This window comes from Symphalangus syndactylus, chromosome 2, assembly GCF_028878055.3.
Source record: "Symphalangus syndactylus isolate Jambi chromosome 2, NHGRI_mSymSyn1-v2.1_pri, whole genome shotgun sequence".
Taxonomy (NCBI): Eukaryota; Metazoa; Chordata; class Mammalia; order Primates; family Hylobatidae; genus Symphalangus; species Symphalangus syndactylus.
Window position 1 is genome coordinate 87,008,098 of NC_072424.2, and position 27,778 is coordinate 87,035,875.

Sequence of the window (27,778 nt, forward strand, 5' to 3'; positions counted from 1 at the left end):
TTCTAGATTTGTTAAGACAGATCCAAGCAAAAGTCTTACCAAAGAAAATGTAAAAATGTTTTTACATGTTAGTTAATGCTATTGTCTTAAAGTTACAGGAGCTATAATACAAATCATACTCAATGAAAGGAGATCTCATTTTACCCAATAATATTTTAATTGAATTTGACCTTGATGTTGGTGAGAAATTTAAAAGCTGAAATAATGGTAGGCACTTGGTAATACATTATGCAAAACAATGTTCTGTGAGTGTTACCAGCACTCTAGATTCTTGCTATCTCCCAGGATAGAAATCGAAAGATCACAAAACAGAGCAGCAGCAAAGGTAAGTTTATTCAGGTTGTGCACAAGGGAGCCAGCACCAAGAAAGGAAAAGGAAAGAGATGCTCTCCAAGGGTAGTGTGTGGGTTAGTTTTATAGCATCCTTTGATAGAGACGGGTTACATCAGGGCATATATGGCGGGGATGCGGGGGGTGCGGTTTCTTGTGCTCATACAGTGGCTCAACATGCTTCTTCATACATCAGATGTAGCATTAGCATTTTAAATCTCCACCCAAGGCATTATTCTTAGCACAAAAATGAGGAAGGGGTAACTATAGGTTGAATTTTAGTTCTAACTGCACCTGTGGGGCTTCGTGGAAGTCTCTATTCCCCCAAAGTAGGAACTTGCTGTTAATAACTTCTTGGGTCTTTTGTTACTGATTTGCTGAGAGTTAGGTAAGCTAGAGCTTGAGTAGGGGCTTCTGTTCTCCTCTAGAGCAGATCACAACAGGAAGCCAGCCAGCCTGTGTCATTAGGAGCTCTTCTATAGGTAAATGCTGCCAACAACAGCAATCAAGTTATTGTACAGAAACAAGAGACACAGATCAGCCCCTAATGGCAAGTCTCATGGACCCAGGACCTTCATATCCCTGTTTCTGATACTGCCACAATTGATCAAAAGGAGCAGCAGTATAAGAACCCTGTTAGGTTGAATCATTGAGAGAACACAATGTGGATGGTGAGAGATTTGGAGAGGTCAGACGATGCAGTAAGCAGGTGAATTAGTACTTCATTCCAAAGACAATTCTGAAGAACCAGCATTTCATATGTTTTTTAATTAGTATTTAAAACCATTAGGTGTCTGAAGCAAATCAAGTTGTGTGATGAGATGGAAAGATCATGGAACCATGCAAGTCATAATTTCTCTTAACTTTGGTTTCTTTATTTGAAAAATGAGGTTAGTACCTTGCCTACCTACATAAGGTTGTGAGGATAATGAAATAATGCCTGTTAAAGTATTTTTAAAACTAGAAAACACAATGCAAAGATGGAGTGTTGATATTATTATGATTTAAATGTCAGAATGTCAGGCAAGTGACTCCCCAGTGTACACTGGGATAAGAAAGGCTTTCTGATGTCTCTTAGAATTGAGTGATGGGAAATCCTGGATAGCCTTATTTGTCTACTCCCCGAAATCACCCAACACTGCACCTGGAAGAATCTATTAGTCTAACAAATACTTCTTGAGCACCTTCTGTTTTCCAGGTGCTGTGCTAGGTTCTAGAGTCCAAGGAACATGAAAATATCCACTCCTGATAATCACTTTAACATTCTCATTCCACTAGACTGAAAAATCTATTGAGGCTTGGAGAAGAACTGTGTGTCTTAATCATTTCTTCCTTTTTTTTTTTTTTTTTTTTTTTTTGCATCCTTTCCCTTGTTTTACTCCACAAACCCAAGACTTTGCAGTGGTTAAGTATTTCATAAATTCTTGCTGAATGAGTAAATGAAAGAATGTATGTTGAATGAACAATGCTTGATGAACATATGAGTAAATCTCTTTTTGCAGGTTGATGTACACACTACTTATGTTCACCAGTCTCTTCAGGGTCATTCACAGGCACTTTGAGTTTAACTGAGAGGGAAGACAAGGTCTGAGTCAGAGAGGGCTGGGTAGCTAAGCCCATGACCCTCCCCATCTCCCAGTATGCCAAAGATAAGAAGACAAGAGGGCAGGGGAAAGTTTCTTGTGTTCCTCTCAGTAATAGCTGATCTCTTTTCTGGCTGGTTACTCGTTCCCCACAGCCACAAGGCTGCAGCCAGGATTCAGAATGACGGAAATTATACCTCAGGTTTATTACCGTTTTTATTCTCAAATCCCTTTCAGAACTCACCTCTTTTCTTTTTTTTTCCATTAAAGTGAAGATATTAGGAGATAAGAGGGGCATTATCTCCAACTTCAGGGGTGGAAATTTGACACAATGTGTCTAAATGGGTTGCTTAGGCTCACTTGACTGATGGATTTCTTGACTGTCAGCCTGGGGTTCTTTTCACAGAACCACCGCCTGTAGTGGGGGAAATTGCTGGCAAGTGTACAAACTAACGGTGTATTTTTATCTTCCCTTAAAAACTTATCTGGGAACTCACAGGGCCATATGAACAATAATAACCTAAATGTCACTGCTTCCACCTCCTGCATAATCTCTAGGTGGTCTCCCACCTGTGTTCCAGACTACCTGCTGTGGCCCCTTACCAATGTCTGCAAAATACTGTCTTGAGGAAGTGATGTCTGCATCAGGGTTGCTGTTTCCTGATGTTTCCAAAGCTGCCAAACCTTGGGATATATCTTATCCCAAATGTGGAGCACTCTGCTCTTCCTGACCCAGGGTCCCACCCCCTTACCAGGTGACCCCACAGCTTGTGCCTCCTTGTATCAGAGTCCGTGGTAAAAACAACAGCTCCCTCTTAAGTGGGTGTGAACAGGAATCCACAAGGCTACTTAAACAGGAACTTTTGCTATAAATGTTTTTCCTATGAATCAATAATTTTCCTGAAGCATTGTTTGGTTAAAATGATTCCTGAAGTATTTCATGTTTGATATTTAACAGTCATTCCCACCCCCCAGCAGGTAATTCATCAAGAACACAAAAATAAAAGCATTTTATTTTAAATTACACGATACTGGTTTTATGTGCCAACTAGAGTGAAAATGGGATCTGAGAGGCACAATATTTGTCAGAGGTAAGGTTGCTGGAGGGAATTCAGGTGGGGAAATAAAAATCCTCACCATTGTGTCCATCCCTTTACTCTGCAGTAGGAAATAGTGAGGTGAATCAAGGGTAGAACGAAATACTCTGTTTGTATGGGGAGGAGAGAGAAAAATTGGCCCAGGGAAAGGTTTAGCAAACATGCTAATCAAAGAAGAATCAAAAAAGATTCTAACTAAAACAAAAGGATGTGGCCTTTGCGTGCCCTCAATAATCCAGTATAATATGATATACTTATTCAGAAATGAGCTGTTGTGAAGAGTTACAGATTAATCATGGCCTATCTATAATCTGGTCGATTACAGCTTCTGTAATTACCACTTATATTGCATAACTCTTTCTGCAGCTCTGTTCAAATGCCAAATGATATTTATTACTTTAGAAGAGAGAGGGAACTGGCACTGAAGAAAACCTTACAGGTGAGTAAGAGAGTGGGCTATTTCAATACAACAATAAGTTTGATTTTGCTGATTGGTAACTTTTAGCAGAAACAGTTTATTTTTGCAGACAAACAGCTGATGCTATTAACAGTATTTATGAGAACAGTCCACTATTCAGCTTACCACTGAATCAGAGCAGACCATTGTTCCCTTGAAAATGTCTGATTTTGTGATATTTGAAATTTTACAGTTCTTTAATTTGGGATGTTAAAACTAGTTATTTGGGTTTAGGTGGCCGAGTCGAAGCCCCTTGTTATTCAGGCAGACGTCATGCAGAGGGAGCTAGAGAGCTGCCTAGGAAGGGAGTACACCCCTGAAAATTTACCTTTGCTTCTATTGCAGGTAAGAGTGATACTGCAATTTGAAAAATTCATTTGAAATTTAGTAGAAATGTATGGGCAAACTGGCTTTCAGGTATATCCTTTCACTAGGGTAGCTTTTGTTTTTCTTGACATGTATAGTTTGCAGAACTTGGCTAGTATAAACGCTGTTCTTTGTTAGAGATCTATTTCATAGTTTTAAATTAGGCTTAAAGGCATGGAACAATTGACTGAATTTCTGCTACTTTCTGTGTCAATAATGTAGGACAATACCACATTGACTAGGACAGTTCCAGCCCTTAAAAAGCTATTGGCTGTGGCCAGGCATGGTGGCTCATGCCTGTGATCCCAGGCCTTTGGGAGGTCGAGGCAGGCAGATCACTTGAGATTAGGAGTTCGAGACCAGCCTGGCCAATATGGTGAAACCCCGTCTCTACTAAAAATACAAAAATTAGCTGGGCATGGTGGCGCATGCCTGTAGTCCCAGCTACTCGGGAGGCTGAGGCAGGAGAATTGCTTGAACCTGGGGGGCAGAGGTTGCTGTGAGCTCAGATCAAACCACTGCACTCCAGCCTGGGTGACAGAGTGAGATTCTGTCTAAAAAAAAAAAAAAAAGAAAAAAAAAGCTATTGGCTAAGCTAAAGAAGACATTTCTGAGATATTTTATTTTATTTTATTTCACCATGTTGTTCAAGCTGGTCTTGAACCCCTAGCCTCAGTGATCTGCCTGCCTTGGCCTCCCAAAGTGCTGGGATTACAGGTGTGAGCCACTGCGCCCAGCCCTGGAAATTTCTATTAAGAAAATAACTCAAGACATGGGAAAAAGTTTTCCATAAAGATTATTATTGCAGCATTATAATAAAAGTAAAACATTAGAATTGCCTAAATATCCACCAATATGAGAAAGAGTTAAGAAAAACAGTATGGTACGTGGTAGAATATTGTTCTGCCATTAAACATTTTTTATCGTTAAGTTTAGCTTAAAGCTGCCTCATTGTAAGTTCAGAAACCTTGGTAAGGTTTCTCCCTACATAGTGACCTGTAACCTAACTGGACTGTAAATAGACCATAACTTACTCTTGTAACAAGTAACTGAGTCTCAGCCAATCACAGAAGCCATACTTCAGCCACTTGCAGGCAGCCAACTGTTCAAAGTGTGTTCAAATAAGGCAAACACTGAGCTGTAACCAATCTGACTGTTTCTGTACCTCACTTCTGTTTTCTGTTACTTCACTTTCCTTTTTCTGTCCATAAATCCTCTTTCACTGTGCAGCAGTGCTGGAGTCTCTCTGAACTTACTCTGGTTGCGGGGCTAGGAGGGCTGCCCAATTCATGAATTGTTCTTTACTTAATTAAACTCTGTTAAATTTAATTTGTCTAAAGTTTTTCTTTTAACATTAGCATAAGGAATTATTATATATGAAATATTAGTTAATAAAAACTAATGCGTGTGTATGTGTGTCATAATAATGGTCAAGTATGTATAGAAAAAAATCACTTGAAGGACTTAGACCAAAAGCTAATGAATGTTATGTTTAGATGGCAGGATAATGAAGTTCCCCTTTATACTTTTATATGTTTGCTAAATTTTCTATAGTAAGTATATATTATTTTGATTTTAAAATTCTTTGTTCTCTCTTCCTGTGTTACAAGTTATATCTTACCTATGCATACAAATTAGTTCTTTAGCAACTAGTTAGGAATTAACTATTAAATTAATCACAAGTAAACAAAAGATATTGAGATACTATTTGCAAGTCAAATTATCGTCATTGTCTTCATTCAGGATTATTTTTCCCTATCATTTCTGGCATTCTTCATTCTTTTGTGTATATCAGTGTTTCTCAATGGAGAGAGAGGAAGGGTAGAGATAGAAGATATTTTGTGCCCCAAGGGACATTTGGAAATGTCTGGGGATATTTCTTGTTGTCATAATTTGGGTGAGGGGTATGATTGGTTGCTACTAGCATTAAGTGAGTCGAGGCCAAGGATGCTGCTAAACATTCTGCAATGCACAAGGCAGCCTCTCACAATGAAGAATTATGTAGTCCCCAATGTCAATAGTTGCTGAGATTGAGAAACTCTAGTATTATCTAAACTTCCATAGGATATAATTTGTCTTCTCTCTGAAGAATTTTCTTTAGCATTTCTAGTAGTTCAGATCTGCAAGGGACAAATTGTTATAGTCTTTGTTGTTTTGAAAGAAGTATTTCCCCTTCGTTTTGGAAAGATATTTTTGTTCAACATAGAATTCTGGGTTGGTGATTTTTTATTGCTTTAAAGATATTGCTCCATTGTCTTTTGTCTTTTATCTTACATAGTTTCTCTTTCTTTCTGTCTTTCTTTTCCTTAGGTGACAGCTTTATTTTCATTGAGATTAAGTATACACATTTTTGCAATTAAGATTAATTATACAAAAAATATAAAACATGCCATTTTAAAGTAGAACTGTGGAATAGTTTGAATTTTTATCACTACTATATGTAAGTACACATGTTTATTCATAAGCTAAAAGGAAACTCAAATATATATCATAACAGGAAAAAGCACTTCACTAATTTAAGTGATTTGTTTTCTGTCAACCTCTAACCATTTGCTTACTTGAACTAATATGATATGGTTTGGCTGTGTCCTCACCTAAATCTCATCTTGAATTGTAGCTCCCGTAATTCCCATGTGTCATGAGAGGGACTTGATCTGAGGTAATGGAATCATGGCGATGGGTCTTTCCCATGCTGTTCTCATGATAATAAGTCTCACAAGATCTGATGGTTTTATAAAGGGGTGTTCCCCTGCACATGTCCTCTTGCCTGCCACCACATAAGGTGTCCCTTTGCTCTTCCTTTGTCCTCTGCCATGATTGTGGGGCCTCCCCAGCCATGTGGAACTGTGAGTCAATTAAACCTCTTTCCTTTATAAATTACCCAGTCTCATGTATGTCTTTATTAGCAGCATGAGAATGGACTAATACAGTAAATTTGTACTGTTAGAATGGGGTACTGCTGTAAAGATACCTGAAAATGTGGAAGCAACTTTGGAACTGGGTAACAGGCAGAGGTTAGGACACTTTGGAGGGCTCAGAAGAAAAAACGAAGATGTGGGAAAGTTTGAAACTTCCCAGAGACTTGTTGAATGGCTTTGACCAAAATCCTGATAGTGATGTGGACAATAAAGTCCAGCCTGAGGTGGTCTCAGATAGAGATGAGGAACGTATTGGGAACTGGAGCAAAGGTGACTCTTGCTATGTTTTAGCAAAGAGACTGGCAGCATTTTTCCCATGCCCTAGAGATTTGTGGAACTTTGAACTTGAGAGAGATGATTTAGGGCATCTGACTGAAGAAATTCGTAAGCAGCAAAGCATTCAAGAAGTGAATCAGGTGCTGTCAAAAGCATTCAGTTTTATGGATTCACAAAGTTATGGTTTGGAGTTGGAACTTACGTTTAAAAGGGAAGCAGAGCATAAAAGTTCAGAAAATTTGCAGCCTGATGATGTGATAGAAAAGAAAAACCCATTTTCTGAGGAGAAATTCAAGCTAGCTGCAGAAATGTGTATAAATAACAAGGAACCAAATGTTAATCAGCAAGGCAATGGGGAAAATGTCTTCTGGGCACGTCAGAAGTCTTCATGGCAGCCCCTCCCATCACAGGCCTGGAGGCCTAGGAGGAAAAAATGGTTTCCTGGGCTGGGCCCAGGGCCTTGCTGCTTTGTGCAGTCTCAGAACTTGGTGTCCTGAGTCCCAGCCATGGCTAAAAGGGGTCAACGTAGAGCTCGGGCCATTGCTTCAGAGGGTGCAAGCCCCAAGCCTTAGCAGCTTCCACATGGTGTTGAGCCTGCAGGTGCACAGAAGTCAAGAATTGAGGTTTGAGAACCTCCACCTAGATTTCAGATGATGTATGGAAATGCCTGGATGTCCAGGCAAAAGTTTGCTGCAAGGCAGAGTCCTCATGGAGAACCTCTGCTAGGGCAGTGTGGAAGCGAAATGTGGGGTGGGAGCCCCTATACGGAGTCCCCACTGGGGCACTGCCTAGTGGAGCTGTGAGAATAGGGCCACCATCCTCCAGACCCCAAAATGGTAGATCCACTGACAGCATTCACCATGCACCTGGAAAAGCTGCAGACACTCAACGCCACCCCTTGAAAGCAGTCAGGAGTGGGGACTGTACCTTGCAAAGCCACAGGGACAAAGCTGCTCAAGACCATGGGAATGCACCTCTGGCATCAGCGTGACCTGGATGTGAGTCATGGAGTCAAAGGAGATCATTTTGGAGCTTTAAGATTTGACTGCCCTGCTGGATTTCAGATTTGCGTGGGGCCTGTAACCCCTTTGTTTTGGTCAATTCCTCCCATTTGGAATGGGTATATTTACAATGGGTATATTTACAATGCCTGTACCTCCATTGCATCTGGGTAGTAACTAACTTGCTTTTGATTTTGCAGGCTCATAGGCAGAAGACACTTGCCTTGTCTCAGATGAGACTTTGGACTGTGGACTTTTGAGTTAATCCTGAAATGAGTTAAGACTTTGGGGGACTGTTGGGAAGGCATGATTGGTTTTGAATTGTGAGGACGTGAGATTTAGGAGGCACCAGGGGCTGAATGATATGGTTTGGCTCATATCCTCAGCCACATCTCATCTTGAGTTGTAGCTCCCATAATTCCCATGTGTCATGGGAGGGACACAGTGGCAGGTAATTGAATCATGGGGGTGTGTCTTTCCCATGCTGTTCTCATGATAGTGAATAAGTCTCATGAGATCTGATGGTTTTATAAAGGGGCATTCCCCTGCACATGTCCTCTTGCCTGCCACCATGTAAGATGTGACCTTCTCCTCTTTTGCCTTCTCTCTTGATTGTGAGGCCTCCCCAGCCATGTAGAACTGTGGGTCCATTAAACTTCTTTTTCTTTATAAATTACCCAGTCTTGGGTATATCTTTATTAGCATTATGAGAACTGACTAATACGTAATGTTTCCATGGTTCATCTTGGTCACTGGCATTGACCAGCAAAAGTCTTTGCATTTCACAGATACATTCACACCTAAATTATCAACAAAATCCAAAGTAACTTTCTTTTTTTGATATTTTATTCTTTTTTAGATAATTTCAACTTTTATTTTAGATTCAGGGGGTACATATGCAGGTTTGTTGCCTGGGTATATTGCATAATCCTGAGGACTGAGGTACAATTGATCCCATCACCCAGGTAGTGAGCATAGTATGCAATAGGTAGTTTTTCAACCCCTATTCCCCTTCACTCCCTCCCCTCTCTAGTAGTTCCCAGTTTCTATTGTTCCCATCTTTATTTCCATGTGTACCCAAAATTTATCTCCTGCTTATAAGTGAGAACGTGAGATATTTGGGTTTCTATTTCTGCATTAATTTACTTAGGCTAATGGCCTCTAGCTGCATCCATGTTGCTGCAAATGACATGATTTCATTCTTTTTTAGGGATGTACATAGTTTCCATTTCTGATCATAGTGTATCTTTTTATCTCTGGCTGCTTTTAAGATTTTTTCTTAATGGTTTTTAGATATTTTTTATTTTATCTTATTTTATTATTATACTTTAGGTTTTAGGGTACATGTGCACAATGTGCAGCTTTGTTACATATGTATCCATGTGCCGTGTTGGTTTGCTGCACCCATTAACTCGTCATTTAGCATTAGGTATATCTCCTAAGGCTGTCCCTCCCCGCTCCCCCCAACCCACAACAGTCCCCGGAGTGTGATGTTCCCCTTCCTGTGTCCATGAGTTCTCATTGTTCAATTCCCACCTATGAGTGAGAACATGCGGCGTTTGGTTTTTTGTCCTTGCGATAGTTTACTGAGAATCATGGTTTCCAGTTTCATGCACGTCCCTACAAGGGACATGAACTCATCATTTTTTATGGCTGCACAGTATTCCATGGTGTATATGTGCCACATTTTCTTAATCCAGTCTATCGTTGTTGGACATTTGGGTTGGCTCCAAGTCTTTGCTATTGTGAATAGTGCCGCAACAAACATACGTGTGCATGTGTCTTTATAGCAGCATGATTTATAGTCCTTTGGGTATATACCCAGTAATGGGATGGCTGGGTCAAATGGTATTTCTAGTTCTAGATCCCCGAGGAACCGCCACACTGACTTCCACAATGGTTGAACTAGTTTACAGTCCCACCAACAGTGTAAAAGTGTTCCTATTTCTCCACATCCTCTCCAGCACCTGTTGTTTCCTGACTTTTTAATGATGGCCATTCTAACTGGTGTGAGATGGTATCTCATTGTGGTTTTGATTTGCATTTCTCTGATGGCCAGTGATGATGAGCATTTTTTCATGTGTTGTTTTTTTTGGCTGCATAAATGTCTTCTTTTGAGAAGTGTCTGTTCATGTCCTTTGCCCACTTTTTGATGGGTTGTTTGTTTTTTTCTTGTAAATTTGTTTGAGTTCATTGTATATTCTGGATATTAGCCCTTTGTCAGATGAGTAGGTTGTAAAAATTTTCTCCCATTCTGTAGGTTGCCTGTTCACTCTGATGGGTAGTTTCTTTTGCTGTGCAGAAGTTCTTTAGGTGTAAGGAAGGGATCCAGTTTCAGCTTTCTACATATGGCTAGCCAGTTTTCCCAGCACCATTTATTAAATAGAGAATCCTTTCCCCATTGCTTGTTTTTGTCAGGTTTGTCAAAGATCAGATAGTTGTAGATATGTGGCATTATTTCTGAGGGCTCTGTTCTGCTCCATTGATCTATGTCTCTTTTGTGGTACCAGTACCATGCAGTTTTGGTTATTGTAGCCTTGTAGTATAGTTTGAAGTCAGGTAGCGTGATGCTTCCAGCTTTGTTCTTTTGGCTTAGGATTGACTTGGCGATGCGGGCTCTTTTTTGGTTCCATATGAACTTTAAAGTAGTTTTTTCCAATTCTGTGAAGAAAGTCATTGGTAGCTTGATGGGGATGGCATTGAATCTATAAATTACCTTGGGCAGTATGACCATTTTCACGATATTGATTCTTCCTACCCATGAGCATGGAGTGTTCTTCCATTTGTTTGTATCCTCTTTTATTTCATTGAGCAGTGGTTTGTAGTTCTCCTTGAAGAGGTCCTTCACATCCCTTGTAAGTTGGATTCCTAGGTATTTTATTCTCTTTGAAGCAATTGTGAATGGGAGTTCACTCATGATTTGGCTCTCTGTTTGTCTGTGATTGTTGTACAAGAATGCTTGTGATTTTTGTACATTGATTTTGTATCCTGAGACTTTGCTGAAGTTGCTAATCAGCTTAAGGAGATTTTGGGCTGAGACGATGGGGTTTTCTAGATATACAATCATGTCATCTGCAAACAAGGACAATTTGACTTCCTCTTTTCCTAATTGAATACCCTTTATTTCCTTCTCCTGCCTGATTGCTCTGGCCAGAACTTCCAGCACTATGTTGAATAGGAGTGGTGAGAGAGGGCATCCCTGCCTTGTGCCAGTTTTCAAAGGGAATGCTTCCAGTTTTTGCCCATTCAGTATGATATTGGCTGTGGGTTTGTCATAGATAGCTCTTATTATTTCGAGATACATCCCATCAATACCTAATTTATTGAGAGTTTTTAGCATGAAGGGTTGTTGAATTTTGTCAAAGGCCTTTTCTGCATCTATTGAGATAATCATGTGGTTTTTGTCTTTGGTTCTATTTATATGCTGGATTACATTTATTGATTTGCGTATGTTGAACCAGCCTTGCATCCCAGGGATGAAGCCCACTTGATCATGGTGGATAAGCTTTTTGATGTGCTACTGGATTCGGTTTGCCAGTATTTTATTGAGGATTTTTGCATCAATATTCATCAAGGATATTGGTCTGAAATTCTCTTTTTTGGTTATGTCTCTACCAGGCTTTGGTATCAGGATGATGTTGGCCTCATAAAATGTGTTAGGGAGGATTCCCTCTTTTTCTATAGATTGGAATAGTTTCAGAAGGAATGGTACCAGTTCCTCCTTGTACCTCTGGTAGAATTCGGCTGTGAATCCATCAGGTCCTGGACTCTTTTTGGTTGGTAAGCTATTGATCATTGCCACAATTTCAGAACCTGTTATTGGTCTATTCAGAGATTCAACTTCTTCCTGGTTTAGTCTTGGGAGGGTGTATTTGTCAAGGAATTTATCCATTTCTTCTAGATTTTCTAGTTTATTTGCATAGAGGTGTTTGTAGTATTCTCTGATGGTAGATTGTATTTCTGTGGGATCGGTGGTGATATCCCCTTTTTCATTTCTTATTGCATCTATTTGATTCTTCTCTCTTTTGTTCTTTATCAGTCTTGCTAGCAGTCTATCAATTTTGTTGATCTTTTCAAAAAACCAGCTCCTGGATTCATTAATTTTTTGAAGGGTTTTTTGTGTCTCTATTTCCTTCAGTTCTGCTCTGATTTTAGTTATTTCTATCCTTCGGCTAGCTTTTGAATGTGTTTGCTCTTGTTTTTCTAGTTCTTTTAATTGTGATGTTAGGGTGTCAATTTTGGATCTTTCCTGCTTTCTCTTGTGGGCATTTAGTGCTATAAATTTCCCTCTACACACTGCTTTGAATGTGTCCCAGAGATTCTGGTATGTTGTGTCTTTGTTGTCGTTGGTTTCAAGGAACATCTTTATTTCTGCCTTCATTTCATTATGTATCCAGTAGTCATTCAGGAGCAGGTTGTTCAGTTTCCATGTAGTTGAGCGGTTTTGAGTGAGTTTCTTAATCCTGAGTTCTAGTTTGATTGCACTGTGGTCTGAGAGACAGTTTGTTATAATTTCTGTTCTTTTACATTTGCTGAGGAGAGCTTTACTTCCAACTATGTGGTCAATTTTCGAATAGGTGTTGTGTGGTGCTGAAAAAAATGTATATTCTGTTGATTTGGGGTGGAGAGTTCTGTAGATGTCTATTAGGTCCACTTTGTGCAGAGCTGAGTTCAATTCCTGGATATCCTTGTTAACTTTCTGTCTCGTTGATCTGTCTAATGTTGACAGTGGGGTGTCAAGATCTCCCATTATTATTGTGTGGGAGTTTAAGTCCCTTTGTAGGTCACTCAGGACTTGCTTTATGAATCTGGGTGCTCCTGTGTTGGGTGCATATATATTTAGGATAGTTAGCTCTTCTTGTTGAATTGATCCCTTTACCATTATGTAATGGCCTTCTTTGTCTCTTTTGATCTTTGTTGGTTTAAAGTCTATTTTATCAGAGACTAGGATTGCAACCCTTGCCTTTTTTTGTTTTCCATTTGCTTGATAGATCTTCCTCCATCCCTTTATTTTGAGTCTATGTGTGTCTCTGCACGTGAGATGGGTTTCCTGAATACAGCACACTGATGGGTCTTGACTCCTTATCCAGGTTGCCAGTCTGTGTCTTTTAATTGGAGCATTTAGCCCATTTACATTTAAAGTTAATATTGTTATGTGTGAATCTGATCCTGTCATTATGATGTTAGTTGGTTATTTGCTCGTTAGTTGATGCAGTTTCTTCCTAGCCTTGATGGTCTTTACAATTTGGCATGTTTTTGCAGGGGCTGGTACCGGTTGTTCCTTTCCATGTTTAGTGCTTCCTTCAGGAGCTCTTTTAGGGTAGGCCTGGTGGTGACAAAATCACTCAGTGTTTGCTTGTCTGTGAAGTATTTTATTTATCCTTCACTTATGAAGCTTAGTTTGGCTGGATATGAAATTCTGGGTTGAAAATTCTTTTCTTTAAGAATGTTGAATATCAGCCCCTACTCTCTTCTGGCTTGTAGAGTTTCTGCCGAGAGATCAGCTGTTAGTCTGATGGGCTTCCCTTTGTGGGTAACCTGTCCTTTCTGTCTGGCTGCCCTTAACATTTTTTCCCTCATTTCAACTTTGGTGAATCTGACAATTGTGTGTCTTGGAGTTGCTCTTCTCGAGGAGTATCTTTGTGGCGTTCTCTGTATTTCCTGAATCTGAATGTTGGCCTGCCTTGCTAGATTGGGGAAGTTCTCCTGGATAATATCTTGCAGAGTGTTTTCCAACTTGGTTCCATTCTCCCTGTCATTTTCAGGTACACCAATCAGACGTAGGTTTGGTCTTTTCACATAGTCCCAAATTTCTTGGAGGCTTTGTTCGTTTCTTTTTATTCTTTTTTTCTCTAAACTTCCCTTCTCGCTTCATTTCATTCATTGCATCTTCCATCACTGATACCCTTTCTTCCAGTTGATCGCATTGGCTCCCAAGGCTTCTGCAATCTTTGCGTAGTTCTCGAAACTTGGCTTTCAGCTCCATCAGCTCCTTTAAGCCCTTCTCTCCATTGGTTATTCTAGTTATCCATTCGTCTAAGTTTTTTTCAAAGTTTTTAACTTCTTTGCTATTGTTTTGAATTTCCTCCCATGCTCAGAGTAGTTTGATCGTCTGAAGCCTTCTTCTCTCAACTCGTCAAAGTCATTTTCCATCCAGCTTTGTTCTGTTGCTGGTGAGGAACTGCATTCCTTTGGAGGAGGAGAGGTGCTCTGCTTTTTAGAGTTTCCAGTTTTTCTGCTCTGTTTTTTCCCCATCTTTGTGGTTTTTTCTGCTTTTGGTCTTTGATGATGGTGATGTACAGATGGGTTTTTGGTGTGGATGTCCTTTCTGTTGGTTAGTTTTCCTTCTACCAGACAGGACCCTCAGCTGCTGGTCTGTTGGAGTTTGCTAGAGGTCCACTCCAGACCCTGTTTGGCTGAGTGTCAGCAGCGGTGGCTGCAGAACAGTGGATTTTCGTGAGACCACAAACTCAGCTGTCTGATAGTTCCTCTGGAAGTTTTGTCTCAGAGGAGTACCTGGCCGAGTGAGGTGTCAGTCTGTCCCTACTGGGGGGTGCCTCCCAGTTAGGCTGCTTGGGGGTCAGGGACCCACTTTAGGAGGCAGTCTGTCCGTTCTCAGATCTCCAGCTGCGTGCTGGGAGAACCACTACTGTCTTCAAAGCTGTCAATCAGACAGGGACATTTAAGTCTGCAGAGGTTCCTGCTGAATTTTTGTTTGTCTGTGCCCTGCCCCCAGAGGTGGAGCCTACAGAGGCAGACAGGCCTCCTTGAGCTGTGGTGGGCTCCGCCCAGTTCGAGCTTCCTGGCTGCTTTGTTTACCTAAGCAAGCCTGGGCAATGGCAGGCGCCCCTCCCCCAGCCTCGCTGCTGCCTTGCAGTTTGATCTCAGACTGCTGTGCTAGCAATCAGCGAGATTCTGTGGGCATAGGACCCTCCGAGCCAGGTGCGGGACACAATCTCCTGGTGTGCCATTTTCCAAGCCCGTTGGAAAAGCGCAGTATTAGGGTGAGACTGACCCGATTTTCCAGGTGCCGTCTGTTACCTCTTTCTTTGACTAGGAAAGGGAACTCCCTGACCCCTTGTGCTTCCTGAGTGAGGCAATGCCTCGCCCTGCTTCGGCTCGCGCACAGTGCGCTGCACCAACTGTCCTGCACCCACTGTTTGGCACTCCCTAGTGAGATGAACCCGGTACCTCAAACGGAAATGCAGAAATCACCTGTCTTCTGTGTCACTCACGCTGGGAGCTGTAGACTGGAGCTGTTCCTATTCAGCCATCTTGGCTCCACCCGGTTTTTAGATATTTTACTATGATGCGTGTTGAAGTTTTCTTTGTGTTTCTCTTGCTTGGGGTTGGTTGAGCTTCTTGGATTGTGGGTTTATTTTTTTCATCAGTTTTTAAAAAACTTCAACCATTATTTTTTCAAATATATTTTCTACCTGCACTTCTCTTTCTGGGAATCCAGTTAAACATTTGTTAAATACTTCATATTGTTTCATAGATCATTAAGACTACTAATTTTCTTCAGTCTTTTTCCCCCCAGTGCTTCATTTTACATAGTTCCTGTTGCTATGTCTTCAAATTTATCAGCCTTTTCTTATGCACTATCTAATCTGCTTTTAATCCCATCCAGTCAGTATTTTATTTCAGGTATTGTATTTTTCATTTCTAGAAGTTCCCATTTGATTTGTTTTGATATTTTCCATTTCTTGCCTCATTATGTTCACATTTCTTTTCTTATTCTTTTTAAATTTTTTTTGAGACAGTGTCTCATCTCACTCTGTTGCCCAGGCTAGAGTGCAGTGGCTTGATTTCAGCTCACTGCAACCTCTGCCTCTTGGGTTCTACTGATTCTTGTGCCTCAGCCTCCCAAGCTGGGATTACAGGCACACATCACCACACCTAGCTAATTTTTGTATTTTTAGTAGAGACAGGTTTTCGCTATGTTGGCTAGGCTCGTCTCAAATTCCTGGCCTCAAGTGATCCACCCACCTCAGCCTCCCAAAGTGCTGGGATTACAGGCATGAGCCACCCTGATCAGAGTTTGTTCACATTTTCCTTTCAATCCTTGAGCATGCTGAGCATATTTACAATAGTTCTTTAAAAATTCTTGTTGGGGCCGGGCACGGTGGCTCATGCCTGTAATCCCAGCACTTTGAGAGGCCGAGGCAGGCAGATCACGAGGTCAGGAGATTGAGACCATCCTGGCGAACACAGTGAAACCCTGTCTCTACTAAAAATACAAAAAATTAGCCGGGCGTGGTGGCGGGGGACTGTAGTCCCAGCTACTTGGCAGGCTAAGGCAGGAGAATGGTGTGAACCTGGGAGGTGGATCTTGCAGTGAGCCAAGATAGCACCACTGCACTCCAGCCTGGGCGACAGAGTGAGACTCCGTCTCAAAAAAAAAAAAAAAAAAGTTCTTGTTGGTAACTTTCTTCACCTCTGTCATTTCTGGGCCTGTTTCTCATCCCTAATTTTTCTTTTGCTTTTGGATCTTGCTTTCCTCTTTACTTTGCATGTCTAGTAATTTTTTATTGAATGCTGAAAATTGTCAATTTTTCATTATTAAGTACCAGATTTTTTTGTATTATTTAGAGCTTATTGGACTTTATTCTGGTAGGCAGTTAAGTTACTTACAGATCAGCTTAATCCTTTCAAGGCTTAAGTATTGTTAGAGCAGGTTTAGAATAATCATTACTCTAGGCATAGTTTATCCTTTTACTAAAGCTTTTGATGTCTCTACTAAATGTCCCAGATATTTAGTGAAAAGCCCTCACTCTAGCTGGTTGGACTTCAACATCTCTCGGCCTCATATGCACTCGGAACTGTTCAGTTTACAATTCCCTGGTCAGTTACTCTTTGGACGGCCTCCTGGAGTTCCACCTTTTACATGCATGGCTTTGTATTCAGCAACAGACTGAAAGGGATCTTGATGCATATTTCTAGAATCCCTTCTTTGCATGGTTTCCTTCTCTCCTGCAAACTTCAGCTGACTCAATTTTCCAAATTTCAGTTTCTCTTTCTTTAACTCAGAGAGATCATCTGCTCTGCTTAGGATTCCCTTTGTTGCTCCATGGCTCAGAAACTGCCTTCTGGTATGAAACCAAGGTGATTGCAGGGCCTACATGATTTGTTTCCTTCTCTCAGGGACCAGAGTCCTGCATTGCCCATTGTCCAATGTCAGAAAACAGTTGCCTTGTATATTGTGTCCGATTTTCTAGTTGTTTATGATAGAAGGGTAAGTCTGGTTCTGGTTATTCCATCATAGCCAGTATTATTTTTATTATCAGAAAGAAAATATTTTAAAGAATTAACTATTTTTAAGTATAAATAAAATTTCTGATCTAAGGTTAAAAGCTATAATCTTACCTGTAATGTACTCTGTATTTTTGACTCATAAGTTTAGTTTTTAATAAAAAATTTTAGGCTCAGCTTTAGATTACTTGACAGACTTTTATGTCACTGCTAAAATTGTTTGGTAACTGAGAAATTAGCTTAAATCTATTGACTTGGCAACAGATCATAAAGACTTACAAATGTCTACTCACTTTATTTCAATTTGAATACTATCTTGAGCCAGACTTCTTTTTTTTTTTTCTTTTTGAGACAGAGTTTCACTCTTGTTGCCCAGGCTGGAGTGCAATGGCGTGATCTCAGCTCACTGCAACCTCTGCTCACTGCAACCTCTGCCTCCCAGGTTCAAGCAATTCTCCAGCATCAGCCTCTCGAGTAGCTGAGATTATAGGCACCCGCCACCATGCCCAGCTAATTTTTTGTATTTTTAGTAGAGAGATGGGGTTTCGCTATGTTGGCCAGGCTGGTCTTGAACTCCTGACCTCGGTGATCCACCCGCCTTGGCCTCCCAAAGTGCTGGGGTTACAGGCATGAGCTACCACGTCCGGCCGAGCCAGACTTCTTAATGTTATGGTCTTCATATAGAAAAATACATCTTTCCGGCCGGGTGCGGTGGCTCACGCCTGTAATCCCAGCACTTTGGGAGGCCGAGGTGGGTGGATCATGAGGTCAGGAGATCGAGACCATCCTGGTGAACACGGTGAAACCCCGGCTCTACTAAAAATACAAAAAATTAGCCAGGCATGGTGGCGGGCGCCTGTAGTCCCAGCTACTCGGGAGGCTGAGGTAGGAGAATGGGGTGAACCCGGGAGGTGGAGGTTGCAGTGAGCCGAGATCGTGCCACTGCACTCCAGCCTAGGCGACAGAGCAAGACTCCGTCAAAAAAAAAAAAAAAAAAAGAAAGAAAGAAGAAAGAAAGAAAGAAAGAAAGAAAGAAAGAAAGAAAGAAAGAAGAAAGAAAAATGCATCTTTCCAAAACAACCAGAGACTGATTTTCCTCTTGTTAGTGTTCTTAAGACTTTATTCAATCTTCCTTCTCTAAGTGCTTATTTTTCTTGTTGTTAAAGTACTACACAGAGAGAATTAACCAGCTGGCCCAGAGTAAATATTTACACATGCTTAGGTGGAAGCGGTTTTGCCAACACAGTAAGATCATGTAGCAACTTTATCCTCTTTACAAGGTAGGAAGTCTATGAACAGAACCTCTGGGCTTTTTTTTTATATTTTTAAAAGTCACAGCTAAAGATAGAAAAGAAACTAATGGATGTGCCTTCTTGCCTGTTCTACCTATGGCAGAAGGTAATGGTAAAGGTAATCTATTCTTTATAATAAAATTTGAAGGAAGTTTCGTATGAGAGGAAATGCATTTTTCTTCACAGACTTAGCTTCCTCAGCTTTAGGTAAAAAGTTCAGAAGCGACTCCAGTTATAAGTATCCCTATGCACTGACTCTGCTTGTAGCCTGTCTCCTTCAAAGTCCTAAGAATATGACCACTGCCCTTCTAAGTCAAATTCAGAATATGGTAGAACTTTGGGATTCAAAGAACCCCTTTATTTAGACCCAAAACAACATTACCCTATGCTTGGAAGCAAATGATACTGAGCATAAGGCTTGCAAATAACCGAGTTCTATCTTTGTATCTCTCTTAAACAGAAACAAGTTGGCTACATTATGCAGGAGTACAATGACTCCTTTCAGAGAGCTGAAAGATTGTCTGTTGCTCGAGAAAACTTCCTCATGGGAAAAAACAATCCTCCTAACTTAGTGACACAGGAAGATCTGACTATTTACACAAAGTGGTTAGTGTGCCACCTGCACTCTCTCGGGACTGTTCACCAGTACCTGCAGGTATTTGAAACACAGTGATGTGATGATGTGGCACCCTTCTAGGGATGATCAGTACATTGTTTTCTCACATCTGTCACTTAGTTTTAGATTGTCACTGTTTCAGGACTCCATCTGCCCTACAAATGACAGAAACATAATGGGTCACTGGACTTCTTCTTTGAAAGCTTAGACATCTTTCTCTTTTGAAACTTTATTCTACTGAAATAATTAATTTAGCTTTCTCAAAGATGTCTCTGTTGTACTATTTAATATTCACTCTGTAAGTTCTTGTCTTCATCATCTTGTTCAGGATTTATGCTCTCTGATTTAGATCCACTTTTTAAATATTAGTTGATGTTTAATGAGGGTCTAATATGTGCCAGGTACTTGTCCTAGGCATGCAGCAAAGATACGGCCTTTGCTGAAAAGTAACTGGGTCCTCGGCTGGTAGGAAGATGGGTAAGTAAATATTCAACTGAAATACAGTGGGATAAAAAAGAACAGGATAAGTGTAAGCATAAGGTAAAGAGAGTCACAGAGAGGCTCTAAGTCAGGCTAGAGGCATCAGAAAGGAGTAACATGATCACATTTCCATTTTGGAAAGATTATTGTTTTTCTACCCACATCTTTTCCTACTTCTCTCTGCCTTAGCTCAGAGACACCATCATACACAGAATTGCCCAAATTGGAAACTGGCTTTGTCCTTTCCCTGCACCCAGCCAGCACTATGGGCTCTGCCTCTGATACGTTTCTCACCAGTCACATAGTGTTATAACGATCTGCTTATAAGTCTGGGTCTTTAGTAAACCGTGAGCTCTTTGAGGTTGTATCCTGTCTTATTCCTCTTTGTCTCCCTAGCACCCCACACAATGCCTTGTCCATTTTGGGTCCTTGATCAAAGTAGACCTGTTTGGAGGTTAAGGCCACTCAGAGTCAGTAACAGTACTAGGTCTCCGAGCTCCAAATGTAGCCCCTTATCACTGGGCAGGTTACTGAGGCTCCACCTCTACTTCTGTTCTTCTCTCCCATAGCAAAGGGCTGCTCCTGAACCTGAGTCTGGAAGCTTCTGTGAGAATTGTATTGATGTTCGGCCTCTTGGTCTTGCCCTTTCTATAGGCCCTCCAGTATTTGCCCATCTCCAAAGTGCTGAGTGTAGCTTTCAAGCAAGTCGCTGAAGTTGGTCAGAAAAATGAAAATGTCTGTGTCAATGGCATTGACCCTGACATTCAGGGTTCTGCATCTCCTGACCCTGTGGATACCAGCATTTCTGGTAAGAAATTAGTCTTCTTTCCCCTCGGGTAATGTGGAGCAAAGAAGATTGTAATTTTAGACTTATGCTGGTTGTCCCATGATCTTGCTAAAAATTGTTCTATATACCAAAAGTTTTTATCTTCTTAATAAACAAGTCTTAATTTAATATTTTCAGATGTGAAAAAATAAACACTTTTAAAGACATGTTTTAATCTCCGTTTTTATAATTAGCAAGTTAAGAGTGAGAGAAAAAAATGGACTTGAAGTAAGCAGTACTGGGCTCTAGGCTTGTTCCTGTCCTGGCCTCACTGTGGGCCTGCATTTCATCTCCTTGGGCCTCAATTTGGTCATCCCCATAATAAACCTTTCAGAATCAGTGATCTCTAAGGCTCCTTCCAGTTTTCATATTACACAAATCTAAAATAATTTCTTCATCTGAATAAAATTAATGCAGTTTTCCTGCCCTTACCTTGTGTTACAGATGGCTAAGAAACCTGATAAGATTTCTACTCTGAGTGACATTGTTGCTTGGATGCACAGAGTGTCCTGGGACTGCCTGGAAGAGGCAGCCAACCTGGGTTGTGGGGCATCTGGGAAGGCTTCTTGAAGGAGGGGAGTCCAAACTGGGTCCTTAGAGATGAGGGGGAGTTAACCATGTGAAAGCAGCTGAAGGCTCTCACCTTCTTCTAATTTGTTGGATAAATTTGTAAATAATGTTCTTCATTTACCACAAAGGACTATAGGCAATTCTGCTCCAAGTCATTCCCCAAAAGGTCTGTTGGGTTTCTCCTGTAGGCTGTGAGATGGCAAGGAGTCCTTGCTGCCTCCTACAAAAGCCCAGCTCCAAGGATTTGTCAGATCCACCTGGCCAAGTAGGGTGCAGACTATAAATTGTGGCAGAAAATGTTGGGAAAGGAGCAGAATGGGCATCCCATCAGTAGAGGAGCTCCTACTTCTACCTGTCTCAAAGGACTCTCCATTTTCTCTCCCTGACAGTATTCATGGGTCTTAATGCTCTTGATTTTGGTTTTCCTCAGGGCCAATGAGAACAGAAGCTGCTTTTGTCCTCCCCCAACATGCAACAGAAACAGGAGAACTGAAACCTCAGCTGAAGCTCCTGCTCTCCCATTTCAATATCCCATATGACGTAGAAGAGCTATGGGACTCTGCTAAGGAAATGGAACTTTTTTCCTTGGTGTTTGATACATTCTTTCTTAATACAAATATAGGTGTTCATGAAAGAAAGCACTGGTATTTTCCACAAAGTTGCACCTTTTACTACCAACAATTGTTTCAAGAGTGATCATATAAAGTAGTAATAGGTGAAATGTTGATTAGCAGTTAGGAAAAGCTTCCTCTGTAAGAGTAATGGGACTCAAATAGTGAACCCAGAAGGATTTCAGGACTTGCTTTTCTGCAGAACTTAAAGCAAAAGTAGTGTACAGTCTATAGTAGATGATGTAAAGATTTGGCAAATTTGCATGGCAGAGTTGTCAATTATCTAAAGCCCTCCAATTCTCAAAATATATTGCAATAGCTTTCCTTATTGACAAAATGCTTTATATTTAATAGAGGGTACATTGTGTAGTGATGTTTAAAGTCATGCAGTCTTCTCTGCTATAACACAGTGTTGTACTTCCTGAAATGAAAACAACTCATATTATCAAAAGCCATGTTAAAACTTGTTTCAAAGGGGGCCGGGCGTGGTGGTTCATGCCTGTAATCCCAGCACTTTGGTAGGCTGAAGCAGGGGATCACTTGAGCCCAGGATGGGCAGCATAGTGAAAACCTGTCTCACAAAAAAAAAAAAAACCCAACTTGTTTGAAAGAGAAAAATAGGACTATAGGTAGATAGCTTCAGATTTTTAAAAATATTTGAGATGGAGTCTTGCTCTGTCACCCAGGCTGGAGTGCAGTGGTGCAATCTCAGCTCAATGCAATCTCCGCCTCCTGGGTCCAAGAGATTCTCCTGCCTCAGCCACACACGGCTAATTTTTGTATTTTTGGTAGAGATGGGGTTGCCATATTGGCCAGGCTGGTCTTGAACTCCTGGCCTCAGGTGATCTGCCTGCATTGGCCTCCCAAAGTGCTGGGATTACTGGCATGAGCCACCGCACCTGGCCAAGCTTCAGATTTATAATAACAAAAGTTTCGACAATAATGCTCTAGCTGTATATTATTTGCAAGCATATATATTTGCTAGGTAAATATGAGATTGATGGATCCAAACAGGTAAAAATAAGATCTGAATAGTTTTGAATGCTCTTTATGTAAGAAGTAAACTACCGTCTGTGCTATTACCATTTGCTTGAGTTTGAAATTTCACTTGCATTTCCATTTGTTCTAGCATAATTTTACCAGGATTTTGTGAGTGTGTGTGGGGCAGGGGCGGGGGAGGTTGTTTTGTTTTGTTTTGTTTTGTTTTGTTTTGTTTTGTTTTGTTTTGTTTTTAGACAGAGTCTCAGTCTATCACCCAGGCTGGAGTACGGTGGCGCAATCTCAACTCACTGCAACCTCCACCTCCCAGGTTCAAGCAATTCTCCTGCCTCAGCCTCCCGAGTAGCTGGGATTACAGGCATGCGCCACCATGCCCAGCTAATTTTTGTGTTTTTAGTAGAGACAGGGTTTCACTACATTGGCCAGGCTGATCTTGAACTCCTGACCTCAAGTGATCCACCCGCCTCGGCCTCCCAAAGAGCTGGGATTACAGGCGTGAGCCACCGCGCCCGGCCCAGGATTTTTGTTAGTATGTAACACAGCCTCTTTAAGCTCACTGGAACTAGTGGTATCACATGTCTTCTTGTTTCCTTGAAGGTGATGATGTTTAGCTTTTGCCTTTCTTTTCATGCCACCAGCAGCACTGTCTCCAGCAGAGTGTTTCTGTGGGAGTGTCCTCCCCTTATTATCATCAAGGATTATGATAGGCAAAACACAGAATCAGAATATGATGGTGTTTAAGAAGAACCAAAATAAATATAAGTTAATTATAGCCCAGGAGACTATTATTATTATTATTATTTTTTTTTTTTTTTTTTTGAGACGGAGTCTCGCTTTGTTGCCCAGGCTGGAGTGCAGTGGCACGATCTGGGCTCACTGCAAGCTCCACCTCCTGGGTTCACACCATTCTCCTGCCTCAGCCTCCCAAGTAGCTGGGACTACAGGCGTCCACCACCATGCCCAGCTAATTTTTTTCTATTTTTAGTAGAGATGGGGTTTCACTGTGTTAGCCAGGATGGTCTCGATCTCCTGACCTCGTGATCCACCCGCCTCGGCCTCCCAAAGTGCTAGGATTACAGGCATGAGCCACCGCGCCCGGCCCAGGAGACTATTATTAATGATAAACAAGTGAACACAAGTCTGGCAGAGCACTCCAAAAAAGCCATATTGTTCCCAAAGAACAGCTTGTCTCCTTTTTATGATGATAATTTCCACTTTTAATTTTCTTATGATAGTATTATGTGAAATACTAATTGCGTTCCAAGATAACCAGTCACATTACATCAACTTTTTTGCCTAGGAAGATTTCCTATGTTTAGGTGCTGTTTATTCTGATACTCTAATGCCTGAGAGCAGGTTCAGCAAACTACAGCCCCACCTGTTTTCTTAAAATAAAGTTGTTTTGGAATATAGCAGTCTTACGTTCATTCAGGCTGCTATAACAAAATACCATAAACGGAGTGGCTTCTAAACAACAAAAATTTATTTCTTACAGTTCTGGAGGCTGGAAAGTTTAAGATCAAGGTAGTCTGATTTCTGGTGAGGGCCCACTTTCTGGCTCATAGGTGGTGCCTTCTCTCTGTGTCTGCACATGGTAGAAGGGCAAGAGTCTCTCAGGCTTCTTTTATAAGGGCACTAATCCTATTTCTGAAGACTTCACCTTCATGACCCAATCACCTCCCCAAATTCCCATCTCCTAATACCATCACTTTGGGCTTAGGATTTCAACACATGAATCTTGTGGGGACACAAACATTCAGACCCTAGCAACAGCCATGCCTATTCATGTATGTATTTTCTATGGCTGCTTTCACACTACAACAGCAGACTTGAGTAGTTGTGACAGAGACCTTGTGGTCAATGAAGGCTAAAACACCTACTATCTGGCCCTTTAAGAAGTTTGCCAACCCAGTCATAGACCAGCACTGTCTCACTGAACTTCCGGAAGCAATGGATGTGTTCTGCCTTTGCACTGTCCCATGTTAACCACTAGTCACATACACTAATAGTTATCTGAGCACTTGGAATGTGGTTAGCGCAACTGAAGAACTAGATTTCAAATTTTATTTAATTCTAATTAATTCATAATGTTAAACAGCCACATGTTGCTAGGGGCAACAGCATTGGATAGCACAACCTCAGAGGTAGTAGCATTATTACTAGAAGAATCTTCAGCTCTGTGACTCACAAATTTGCTCACTCATTCCAGAAACCTTTGTTGAGGCCCTAGTATGTGTCAGCACTGTGGTAGTTTCTTACTGTGTGTATACATGTGCACACATGAGTGGTAAAATAACATAACAAAATTTACCATTTTAGCCATTGTAAGTGTTCAGTTCAGTGGCACTAAGTACATTCACACTGTTGTGTGGCCATCACCATGTGATGAATTCTTGACATTCATAGTCTATGCCCTGAATGGGGCTCACCATATAGTGAGGAAATCCTGACACAACGTGGCAAGTACAGTGATGAAGGTGCCACCACGGGGGCCCACACTGGAGGGGGAAGAAGGAATGTTCAGCATTTTGACAGTAGGAATCGATGTCGTAGAAAGCAGTTGTAGTCTCAGTCTGAAAGTAAGCTATAAAGGGAATAGGTTGAGATGCCTTAAAGAGTTTAACAGGTTCTAGCATTGTCAGGCCTCTGAGAGCAGGATTTATTTAATCCTTAGATAGTCTATAATAGTTGATTGGGTGGTCGGAAAAAGTGAATGCATTTCGAAAGGTGGACAATTTACTTCTTACTTATATTTAGGTTCCAGTTCAAAATTTATATATATATAAATACATTAATATATTTCCAATCTCTGGAGCAGACATTCAGAACAGGTAATACACACAATTATGGTAATGAGCTGACTGAGAACATGCCCCACACAGGTATGCCCATTTAAGGTCTTGTCACTATCACAGAGTTGTGTTTTATAAATTAGTTTGATTCCAAGGCTATTTCAAAGACAATCAGTAGCTGTTTTGAAATTGCCCACTCCCTGAGACTTTTTTTCTGGGTTCCACTTCTCACTTCATCCTGTTTAGGTTTCCCAAAAATTTCAAAGCGTCTTCATGGGGCAACAGAGATTGCAAATGTTTCCAGACTGTGAAGCTGGAATAGCTAAAGCAGATAATTTGGGTTTGGCAGGACCCAGAATGACCCTGAAAAAGAGAGCCAACTGGATTTCCTTCATAAAGGTAAAGAGATTCGTGGTGATAGTCATCTATCAGTGATGTTAGCAGTGTCACAGTGTCATCTAAGCAGGCTAGGCAACCTGCCAACACCAGGTTTATGTGATCCCTGTTGTCCCCCTCTCCTTACTGCCCTCAGCAAACTGTCCTCTTTGACTAGGGGAGATGCTTCCCTGTCCTCAAGGGAGGCAACTCAGAGAACCTGGCCTTGTGTGCCACACTCTCCCAGCTCTTTGCCTGCCTTGGCTCTATGTGGAAGTTTGCTCTGCTGATCTGCCTTCTCTGAAGGTTCTCCAGATGCCTGTACCCCACTCTAATGGGCCCAAACTCCCTGCTTATTACTAATGATCTCAGATACTTGGCAAGAGCTAAGCTTACTATCCAAGGGTGTGATTGACTTGTGTAAATCCAACTGTTGAGTTAAAAACTATTTATTTGGTACATATTGTATATCAGGTATGGCCCTTCATGCTGGAGATACACAGTTCACAAATCATATGCAAATAAGCAGACTAAATAAGATGATTTTAGGTAGTGCTAACTGTGGTCAATTCTTGTTATTCAAGGTAGTTGTGTTCTGGAAAGTCACAATGAACACTGAGTTAGCAAATATTGAATCGTTACCCCTAGGGGAAATAGAGTTAGTTCCTGTGAACCTCTCGTCGGAACACTCATCAATACATAACTGTTTTACGTGTGTTTCTGTTTAAAGACATCTTATTTAAAATATATTCTTGATTCATTAACATTGAACTAATGACTAACAGCACTATAATTCATGCCTGAATGAAGCCTATCTAACACATGTATTTTTTCCAAAAGGCACATCACACAGCCTTCTAATGCTTGGGAACATTAGACATTACTTTGGCACTACCCATGGGGACCATTTTCAACAGTAAAATGACCACCAAAAAGCACAAAAATGTGAAGAATGTGGCACTAAATGGGCCACAAAAGGATCCTTGTTTGTAATATGCGAGCAGAAACAAGAAGGCAGAGTGTTGCCTTGTTCAAACTGAGTTGAGAATATGCCCATTGAGTGATTCAAATGTTTACCACCCTGCACACGCCTATGAGCGACTGTGAAAGCTCTACTAGTATTGAGTTTTGAGTCACAAAAAATGTTAGACAGTAGGCAAAATCACAGACATGGAATCCACAAACAACAAGGATTGATTGTATCATGAAGAAAAGAAAAATCTTGGCCAAGTGCGGTGGCTCACACCTGTAAACCCAGCACTTTGGGAGGCCAAGGTGGGTGGATCATGAGGTCAAGACATTGAGACCATCCTGGCCAACATGGTGAAGCTGCCTCTCTACTAAAAAAAAAAAAAATACAAAAATTAGCTGGGCGTAGTGGCACGCACCTGTAGTCCCAGCTACTTGGGAGGCTGAGGCAGGAGAATCGCTTGAACCTGGAAGGTGGAGGTTGCAGTGAGCTGAGATTGCACCACTGCAATCCAGCCTAGTGACAGAGTGAGACTCCATCTAAAAATTAAAATAAAATCAAATAAATTTTGTATGACTGTATTAGTCTATTCAGGCTGCTTTAACAAAATACCATAAACTGGGTGGCTTATAAAGAACAGAAATACATTTCTCACAGTTCTAGAGGCTGGGAAGTCCAAGATCAGGGGGCCAGCATGGTCAAGTTCTGGAAGGTCCTCTTCCAGGCTACAGGCTTCTGACTTCTCCCTGTGTCATCACATGGTGGAAGAAAAAAGCCAAGCTCCCTCAGGCCTCTTTTGTAAGGGCATGAATACTGTTCATGAGGGCTCTACCATCATGATCTAATCACATCCCCAAATTCTATTACAAATGCCATCACCTTGGGGGTTAAGTTTCAACATTTAAATTTTAGAGGAACACATTCAGACCATAGGAGTGAATCAAGATGGACTGAGAGAAATCAAAGA

At 41.1% G+C, this 27,778-nt stretch overlaps 1 protein-coding gene across 1 annotated transcript in view; it reads left to right on the forward strand.

Annotated features, from left to right (window-relative positions):
- The first annotated feature begins 2,619 nt into the window (after positions 1 to 2,619).
- Positions 2,620 to 27,778, forward strand: part of LOC129462246 (putative uncharacterized protein C6orf183) — a 31,664-nt gene continuing 6,505 nt past the window's right edge. The window contains exons 1-8 of the mRNA XM_055242060.2: positions 2,620 to 2,708; positions 3,377 to 3,449; positions 3,702 to 3,812; positions 4,056 to 4,114; positions 17,173 to 17,263; positions 19,033 to 19,227; positions 20,323 to 20,476; positions 21,495 to 21,652. Of these exons, the coding sequence (XP_055098035.2) occupies positions 2,620 to 2,708; positions 3,377 to 3,449; positions 3,702 to 3,812; positions 4,056 to 4,114; positions 17,173 to 17,263; positions 19,033 to 19,227; positions 20,323 to 20,476; positions 21,495 to 21,652 (930 nt within the window). The remainder of the gene's footprint in view (positions 2,709 to 3,376; positions 3,450 to 3,701; positions 3,813 to 4,055; positions 4,115 to 17,172; positions 17,264 to 19,032; positions 19,228 to 20,322; positions 20,477 to 21,494; positions 21,653 to 27,778) is intronic.